The sequence below is a fragment of the Pyrus communis genome, chromosome 15 (assembly GCF_041283825.1).
Source record: "Pyrus communis isolate YQ-2024b chromosome 15, ASM4128382v1, whole genome shotgun sequence".
Lineage (NCBI taxonomy): Eukaryota > Viridiplantae > Streptophyta > Magnoliopsida > Rosales > Rosaceae > Pyrus > Pyrus communis.
The window spans coordinates 23,771,936-23,781,204 of NC_142579.1; the positions used below are offsets into that span (position 1 = coordinate 23,771,936).

A 9,269-nucleotide genomic window follows, 5' to 3' on the forward strand; every position below is an offset into this window, starting at 1 on the left:
TGCATTGCCATGGCATTTATATTTCAACATTCAAAACATTTTTTTTTTCTTCTTCCTCCTCTTTAATTCACCAAAATAAAAAGACTTCTTTTTTATTTTTGTTTTTTTATACCAATTATTTTCTAATTCAGACGGATCGAAATTGCAAAGAATAAAATTCAAACTCAGATACATAAAAATTACATATCGTCATATATTCTCTAATTAAAGTAGCTATGTCCACGTTTGATTGTTTATGTTTTATAAACTTAAATGAGTGTTTTCTTCACTCTCCTCTTCACCTCTTGCAGGAGGTCAAGAAGAAGTGAGATACCTATTCTACATTGAACTAATATAAACTGTATGAAGACTGTAATGATAACTTGGTTGCATTGGAAGGATTACATTTCGTCTAGCAAGCCAATGTGATTACGTTCATGTCTGTTTGTTTTTGTTTTTCAAATTTAAAGGAGAAAAAAGAACATTGATGGTGTTGCTTCCTTCCAGCAATGGATTCAAACTGAAAACATCCCCACAAACTGTGGCTGGCCCCAAGTTTGTGAGTACTCAATTTGGCCATTTATGCACTGTCCTCCCTCTCCCATGCATTCTGATTTCTGAGGCTCGCATCTTTCTTGGCCCCAGTTTTCATCACCTTTTTCACAATTTTGCCATCTCAGCAAAACCTGCGTCCATGCTTTGCATTATCAATACTGCATACCCTTCTTGTGAAATCCCTGATCCTGCCAGCCTTTGCTTCCAAGATCATCACATCCAAATCAAGAAAAAAGATATGTTGATTAATTAATTTTTCTAATTAATTAAGGTCATCTCCAACTGAAGTGTCTAGAGGGCCGAAAATAGCCCGAAAACCATCTCCAACCAAGGGCTAGGCCAGAGGGCTCGTGGGCCCCACGGAATCTGAAAGGGCCAAAGGGCTAGAGGGCTGGCCCCTTCCAGTCAGTCAGCCAGCCAGCCCCGGGCTAGCCAGAATTTTACTTAAAACTGTTGGATTTCCTATTGGATATAACCGACAGGAATAATTTTGTTTATCGCAATAGGGTCGGTTATAGTAACGACTACACATGAATAATTTTGATTAATTGCAATCGTGTCGGTTCCTATCGGATATAACCGACAAGAATAATTTTGTTTATCGCAATAGTGTCGGTTATAACCGACACGAATAGTAACGACTACACATGAATAATTTTGATTAATTGCAATGGTGTCGGTTATAACCAACATGAATAGTATGAAAATTTTGAACACAACGGCTAGCTTAGTCAGTTAGCCGTTGTAATCAATTTTTTTATTTTTTTTTATGAATTTAAAGCTTTTTTTTTTCTTTTTTTTCTATAACTTCCTATAACTTCTATTTTACAAAATTGTTTCATATTTTTTTTTAAATTCTATTTTTTTCCTATAACTTCTATTTTACTAAATTTGGTTCAAATCCAACGGCTAGCTGACGTCACTTAGCCGTTGGATTTGAATTTAAGTTGTAGTTTTTTAAGTAATAAATTATGTTTGGCCCTGGCCCTCGGTTGGAGACGATTTTTTGTGACAAGGCTAAAACGAGCCATATGACCCTTTGGCCCTCGGTTGGAGATGGAGGCAAATATGGCCATGTTCATTAAAATATTAATATCTTGGAAGGCTAGAGGGCTAAAACAAGTCCTCTGGCCAGCCCTCGATTAGAGATAGCCTAACAAGGCTCATACAGTTAACCTACACCAGAGTGCAGCATATCCTTATCCCTCTTTTTTTACTGTTTAAAATCTTCTACCCTTCAAAATTTTGATCACCTTCTGATCAGCCTGTACAATTTGTACATGTACTTTGTACATTTGATGTGGTCCATCACATAAACTAATCTATTTAATTGTTTAACCCGAAGGAAATTTTCTTAGAATCTTCATGAGATATAGTATTTTAGTAATATTCATATATTATATATACATAAGCATGAACACATCCAATATTATGAGATTACATCGTGTAGTAAATTTTGATTAGTACTGTATTAACATACTAATTTAATCTTCGTGAAACTAGGGTTTGATATGAATCATATGATTCTTTTCACCCAATTCCAAGGTACTGGAATAAAAAGGAAAAACGAGATTATATTCACACCTAAAATTACTTTTTTCATAACTTTTTAGTTTTTTAATTTTTTTTTTATCAAGTTTTAATGGTTTGTAGAAAATATTGAAAATTAAAAAAAATAAGAGAGAAGTAAATTGAAGTGTGAATATAATCTTTCAAATGAAAAAAGAGTAAACGGTGTGCTTCTTGGCAGCTTCACCCATATCCAAGGAAAGCAGTGAAAATATTGGAGACCGTACTCCCCCCTCAAGATTTAATTGGTCACCATTCAATGCCCCCAATTTATCATGTCATGACAAAACCCATCACATCAGGAATGCATGCATAAAAATGTGCACATGTATTTTCTGAAAATAATAATAATTCTGAATTCATAAAAAATCACCACATATATTAGATATAAATACACACATATACATGTTATGTTTTTGAATTGTATTTACCAAGGGTTGTTTTGAAATCTGATGGCAGCCTGCTTAGACATGTACAACCCATCAGAGCATAAGTTTGCTCCTCTTCCTCCTCCTCCAATGAGCCCAAGAATCTCCTTCTCCAATGACTTTGCAGATGCCATCCACCATGAAATCCGGAGAGAGGTGGCGGCTGCTCCGCCTGCTGTCTCCTCCGATTTTGAGTTCTCTGTTTCCAACTACTCCATGATGAGCGCTGACGAGCTCTTCTCCAAGGGCAGGCTGCTGCCCTTCAAGGACGGCTGCAGCAGCCAGACGCGGAGAAGCACCACCACTCTCAGAGATGAGCTGCTTCATGGGGAGGATCATGACGATGAAGTTTCGTCATCCAGGCCGCCGAAGGGTTCGTCGTCAACAAGGTGGAAGGGGCTCCTGGGAAGGAAGAGTAGGTCCCACATTGTTTCCAAGAAAGCTGAGAAGAGTGATGGAGATGGCAGAAGGTCTGAACTTGCGGTGGTTCATGAGGAAGCTCAGCATCATGTTAATAATAAGACTTCACAGGTGAGAAAATATGAAACTAGATTAAATTAATTACACCCAATTCGTTTTTAATTTTGAGTTTAATATAGCAAACGTGGGTTAGGTTAGTTGGCCGATGACATTGGGTTAGGTCAATGAGCTCCAATAGTTTAGAATATCGTTTTGTCGAAGAAAAAAGACTTGAGCTTTACATGACATGGTGGTGGTATTATTTTTTGTTGCAGGAGGTGTTGAATGAAGGAGGGTCAAGTTGGAGAGATGTGTGGTGATGAATTTGTAGAGGTGTGGCCCTGTGGGGAGTACTTTTTGAATTTCCATTTTTTTTACCATTTGGAGGCTTAGAGAAATTAAGGAGGATGAATATTGTTACTCTTGTATTTTGACCGCTGGTTTTTTGGTTAAAGTTAGAGAGGTGGTGGTTTCTGTTAGTGAGTGGTCGGTTTTAATTAGGGCTCTCCAATATTTCTGGTGTACTTTAATTTCAAAGTTTATATCTGTTTAGTTTATCTGGATTGGGGTTTGGTATTTTTGGCTCTTCATTGTACAAAAATGTTTGCAGTGGAAGAACCTGTATGCAATCAAATGTCACTCCGACAACTTAATTTGTTTGAACATTTTGAAGTATTATTGTTACCAAACCATCGTAATTGTCTTCCAAGTTATTAAGCTGTACTCAGTTTTTTTTTTTTTTTTTTTTTTTTTTTTTACTTTTTTTTTAAATTTGGTGTCAAACGATAAATTTATTAGATTAAGGAGCCGATGTTCCAACCCACACTGTAGTGCAAGGATAACACTCACCAAACTTATCTCCACCGCTGCGGTAGATGACTACTTGCAATTTAGCTGTACTCTTGGATCAACCCTCCATCTTTCCAGAACTTAGGCAACAAAGTATAATTATGGAGAAATGATTTTTGCACTTTCTATTTTCTCAAACTGTACTTCGTCCCTTAATCATGACAGTGTCCCTGAATTTGTACTCGAGTTTTACTTTAACGCTTCAATTTAGTATTCAAAATCTATGGTACTTGGTGTCCCACTTTCGCTCAGTGTGTCATATCTTTCATTGGTTTCGACAATTTTATCGCATTGTAATTGGCTAAGAGCATTTCCACCGAATTTGTTAAATTTTTGCTAGTTTAGCATATGAACAATGTCGAAAAATTACTTTAACTAGTCTTCTTAACTTTTCATCTCCAACAACATCATGTTTTAACAAGCTTTGAATATTTTATTTATTAACAATCATTTCAAAAAGAAAAAATTTAACTCACGTACTCGTCTAAAATTGAATTGAATGACCAAAGTAAAGTAAGGGTACAAACTCAAGGACCATTGTCGTAATTAATCGTGGCAATGGAATTATAACGAAGTTAAGCCTTGTTTTCAGTTTCATTTAAAAAAATATAATTGAAAACTGAAACAAAATAGTTATCAAACAGCTTTTAACTTATTAAAGTTAGTCAACAAAAGTTGAAGGTTTGGATGAATGGAGAGGTTTTAGCGCAGATTGGATAGGTGCAACACAGTAACAGGCAGAGTGCTATAAATGTGACAGCCAAGCCACGGCTATCGAACCTTACGTATACATATAATCTCGTATCGACAGATCTGGAGAGTGTCACATGCAAAAGCACTAAAGGAGTGGACAAACCAGAAGGGGTTACAAGATTCATAGTCAAAATCTCAAAGATCCTCCACTGCAGGACTAGACCGAAGCGAAGGCATTAAAGCTTGCACCTATCCCTACTCAGGACTTACATGAAAAATGTTTATTATCACTGCAGCGTCGTGAGCCACTAATACAAAGTCATATGTAAGACTATCTAGATGAAATGAAAATACACTTTCTACTCCGACTTCTTTTGGTTGATAAATACTTCCTAAAGAAACATACAGGAAATACCAAAATCAGTCGAGCTTATCTTGGCGTGCTCGTGAGATCCACAAAGCAGGAACGATAAAAACAGCTACGCACCACATGGAGACTAATCCTAGTACTCTTCTAAACACAATTATATCCCAAATCCAAGTCAAAAATGCATATTGTGATGAATCTCCTTCTCCTCATTGAGGATATGTACCTATCTTATATGATGTAGCTAAAGTTGCTAGTCGTTTACCACCACCATACAAAGCAGAATCAGCCATCTTTTGGGTCACAGATATAAACTAGAAATAAGTACATTGAAATGAACACAAAAAAGGAAGTGCAATTTATATTCACAATAGCATATTTACCAAGGAGCGGTAACCTCTTCCTGGAACCTGAGCTTGTTGATTTCAGCTTTCGATCTCAGGCTCTCAATGGCAGCACCAAATTCATCGCACGCCTCCATCAGTTCCTCCAGCTTCAGCTCGATATTTCTTATTCCTATTCCTGCCTGAGATCGCTCAATTCTAGCTTCTTTATACATCTTTGCCTCCATGGCAGCTTCCGAGTCGTCGGCAAGGTTTGCAAGCCGACATACCCGTTCACGTAAAAATCCAACATTCATGCCCAACAACTCAAAGGCCGTTAAATACTTGTCCCAAGACATAAAATCATCTCGAAGCGCAGTGACCTTGCAAGCTTTAATGGAATCAGCAATATTTACGGTTTCAGATATGGCTCCTATAATCAAATTATGATTCATGCCCTTGATAACATTTTCATGAAGAAATGCTTTCTGGCTGCGACAGAGCTTGTAGTACTTTCTTCGTACATCTTCGGGGAACTCAGGATCTAGAAACAACCCATCTACTAGAATGTTGAAATTCTCATAACTTCGGATGTCCTCAAATTGAAGAGTTGCAGCAGGTGACTTGAGATCTTCTGAAACTTCAGAACCAACCTCCTCACTATCGGTTTCAGATTGTTTGACTTGCTGCAAACCAATCTTTTTCTTCTTTGGAACTACTAATTGAGGAGAATGTGCGCGTTTCCTATTAGAGTCATTCCAAGGCATAGTGCTTGTTGCTGCACGTTTCTTGGTAGAGTCATTACAAGGTGTAGTGCTCGTTTCTGCATTATCTTTATCTGAGTGCAACATCCAAGAGAAATGGTAGAAACATCAATGTATGCACATGTAAATATAGCATGATTTCCTAAAAAAGTAATATCATAAATGCATGATGCTAGGAAGAAACAAACAGAGAGATTGATGAACTTGCCTGCATCCTTTTGTTTTGTATTATTATCCAAATTTGGAAGGCCAAGATCCCCATCAACTTCAGCCAAACCATTTGACCTTATTATGTAAACCTACAAGATGTGGGAAGATAGGATTATACATAGGAAACTTCCTTCATGACACAACAAGGTGGAAGTTCAAATAAAGCAACAGTGTTGGTCCCAAGGATAGGTTTAAGGCAATTGAATCAAGAGATAGACCAACTTAGTCGTGCACTAAATGTAGCAGCCTATAATGCTCGTGACTTTGGGTATAAAAGATTTGAAACATTACCTTAAATTTTGTAGGTTCAACTAATTGGAAGGCCAAAACATCTCCCTCGAGCAAATTGTGCGAAGCAGCAAACTGCCTCCAACCAGCGCTTAGTCCAGTCTTGCATGCAATGTATTTCGACTGATACTGTCTACCACTTTCATCTTCCAAAGTCATTGTAATATCTTTATCTGGTAAGTGTGATTTGCAGAACAGCGAAGGAAGCCCCTATTACACAGAATACATAAACAAAATATAGGGCAGAAAACTACAAGGATGTTAACATGTATACACAACTTCTGTTATAACTAATGTTTTCGCTTTCATCTACTGTAACAGAATTTACCATCCAAAAACAACTAGCCACGTGTGATCTGACCAGTGATTTCACAAAGCTGGGGAATTGAGGTTCTAGTTTTGATCGAACTTCCTGCGCTCGAATGACAGCAGATGACTTTGCTTGACCTCGTGAGGGTGATCCATCAACTGGAAAATCATACTGCGTATTGCTTTTAAAAAATTCAGAAAGACAGCATTGTCATGAATCAAATATACAAATACAAACAAAGAGGGAAAAAAAATACACAAAAACTGTACAAGATCTTTCACTGACCTAATGGCCAGGGACTTCCCTGCATGACTCAACATCTGCTGTTCAAGAATTTTTAAAAGCTTTCAGGAACAATGCCATTTCATCCATACAACAAATTCATTCATAATACAAAAGGTTACAAATCAAGACAGTCAAATGCAATCGCAAAAGAAGAAACATATGAACTAAATGCATTGCACCAATTCTGCTAATCCATAACAACATTGCCTTCTCACACACTACTCCTATTAACTTTCTGATCAATCAAAGCCTCTATATGCTCGAAAAACAGGTGAGGCACGAAAAAGAAACGATTTTTCAATGAATTTGTGTAATTTAAATGGCTAATCCATTCTATATGTTAGTGTGGAAAGTACATTGTATCGAAAAACAGGTGAAGCACGAAAAAGAAACGATTTTTCAATCTTCTTGTGCAATTTAAAGCCTACCCCATGATGCCAAATCACAAACTAATCCACAAATTTTGTGAACAGAAGTATCAAAATTAAGAAATCCAAAGGTTTAATTTAAGTTTCGAAAAAAAATAAAAAGGGGGGAGTCATACCTTTGTAATTTGGGTATTAGAAAGCTCCTTCATAGGCATGGAATACTCCACTTCTTGCTCTTTTGGCTTCCCTGGCTTCTTCAACTTCCCCTATTCCACAATGCACCAAAAACCCACATCAATTTCAATGGAAAAAAAAAAAACACACACACACATAGAGAGAGAGAGAGAGAGAGAGAGAGAGAGAGAGAGAGACCGTGGGGAGAGAAGAAGGTTTAGGGTTGGTGGCGGGCTTGGGGCGGAGCCTGGGTTTGGGCAATGGAGGCGGAGTCAGGTGGCCGTCCTCCTTGGACAGCGGCGTTTGGGGCTTGGCGTTCTTAACATTCCGAGCCATGGTGAAATAACGCCGGGTAGGTGTTTGTGTTTATACCTGAATCATTTTCTGGTTCGAACAAACCCAAACCAGCCAGATACCATGAGGCTGACTTCCTGCCTCCTCCCCTCCTCCCTCCTTCCTCCTTTCCTTCTCCTTTTTTCAAAAAATAAAACCATAAAAAATCGTTTTTTCTTTTTTTATTAATTGAACTTTTTGGGTTTTTCATTTTTGTTGTGATATGTTTGTGAGAGGGAGTGAGCTTTCACCGTTAATTTTTTGTTTAAAAATGATACATTTATCATATATTTATTTTTTACTGATAATTTTAAGAAGATTAAATTTTTAAATTCAATGATATGATTGTTGATAATTGAATTATTCGTTAAGTGTTTATTAACGTGTTTATTTCATACTGATGACATATCATTTGATATGCAAATTTGACCCCTAACATTATACAAACGAGACTAACATATGTTAGACAATTCTACCTCTATTAAAAAAAATGAGTTTAATTACACATACACCCTTAAAAGTTTTTTGTGTTTTTACAATCCCTCAGATTTTGAACATATCACCAACACCACATGACGTTTTAAAATCACTTCACAAAACTTATTTCATTAGAGTTCCGTTAGTTTTATGCCGTTATCTGCATACAATAATTTTTGAAATGACAAAATTAACCTTTTATAGCTATTTCAGTTAAGAATATGATATTCCACTTGTAACCAAACACTCCAATTTACCAATCTCCTCTGTCTTATTTGCTCTCTTCTTATATTTGTCTCTAAATCTCTCCTAAACTTCCGCACAAATCCCACACTCGAACTTGGGCTCTACAGATTCTATAATAGAATCCCAACTCAGATCCTTAGTTCTCAGCTAGTACAGCCAGGCAAATTCACAAACCTTTTGCCAAAACCTCACTACCCAAAATACCTAGAACGAAAACAGCCTCAGTTTCTCCCTTCTCCTTTCAATTTCGAAACGGTTCTCAATCCACTAAATGGTTCAGCAACTCTGCAAGAATGGTTCTTTTCGGCCTAGAATGCACACCTCACTCAACTCCCCCTGCATGCATGGTGAATTAGATGTTAGCTTTGAAAGGTGCTTTTGTGGTTACTTGGTTGTGGATGATTTGATTTCTTACGCCATAAGTTACTTAGACTTCCTTAATCAAGGGACTGTTTATGGAAGGGTTAAGTCCATAAAATATTCTTTTCTTTGCCATGGAGCCAAGGACTTTTGATTTATGTCAAATGCCAATTTTAAGATAAATTAAAAGCAATGAAGGAAATTGATTCATCAGAATTTCTTAAACAATAGG

At 37.0% G+C, this 9,269-nt stretch overlaps 2 protein-coding genes across 3 annotated transcripts; one reads left to right on the forward strand and one right to left on the reverse strand.

The window, feature by feature from the left end:
- The first annotated feature begins 2,518 nt into the window (after nt 1-2,518).
- Nucleotides 2,519-3,682, forward strand: LOC137728861 (uncharacterized). The gene is made up of 2 exons (XM_068467650.2): nt 2,519-3,062; nt 3,266-3,682. Exons 1-2 carry the CDS (start codon nt 2,556-2,558, stop codon nt 3,308-3,310), a joined length of 552 nt encoding a protein of 183 aa, XP_068323751.1. The 5' UTR covers nt 2,519-2,555; the 3' UTR covers nt 3,311-3,682.
- Nucleotides 3,683-4,798: 1,116 nt separating this feature from the next.
- On the reverse strand, nt 4,799-8,175 carry LOC137718071 (B3 domain-containing protein Os01g0234100). 2 transcript variants are annotated; one of them, XM_068457585.2, is made up of 7 exons: nt 7,820-8,175; nt 7,624-7,713; nt 7,080-7,114; nt 6,813-6,975; nt 6,488-6,694; nt 6,195-6,285; nt 4,799-6,060 (listed from the first exon to the last, which is right to left on the reverse strand). In XM_068457585.2, the coding sequence occupies exons 1-7, from the start codon at nt 7,955-7,957 to the stop codon at nt 5,279-5,281; spliced, it is 1,506 nt and encodes a 501-aa protein (XP_068313686.2). In that variant the 5' UTR covers nt 7,958-8,175; the 3' UTR covers nt 4,799-5,278. The 2 variants fall into 2 exon arrangements, with proteins under 2 accessions (XP_068313686.2, XP_088543110.1); XM_088686984.1 differs by lacking the exon at nt 7,080-7,114 and having other exon boundaries at nt 6,813-6,965; nt 7,820-8,113.
- Nucleotides 8,176-9,269: the final 1,094 nt, after the last annotated feature.

Bases quoted from the DNA above. Each gene is read 5' to 3' on its own strand.
- LOC137728861 (XM_068467650.2), top strand. From the start codon at position 2,556: ATGGCAGCCTGCTTAGACATGTACAACCCATCAGAGCATAAGTTTGCT. The intron at 3,063-3,265 runs GTGAGAAAATAT...TTTTTGTTGCAG, and splicing joins TTAATAATAAGACTTCACAG to GAGGTGTTGAATGAAGGAGG.
- LOC137718071 (XM_068457585.2), bottom strand. From the start codon at position 7,957: ATGGCTCGGAATGTTAAGAACGCCAAGCCCCAAACGCCGCTGTCCAAG. The intron at 6,286-6,487 runs GTAATGTTTCAA...CACATCTTGTAG, and splicing joins TTGAACCTACAAAATTTAAG to GTTTACATAATAAGGTCAAA. The intron at 6,061-6,194 runs GCAAGTTCATCA...TGTTGCACTCAG, and splicing joins TACAAAACAAAAGGATGCAG to ATAAAGATAATGCAGAAACG.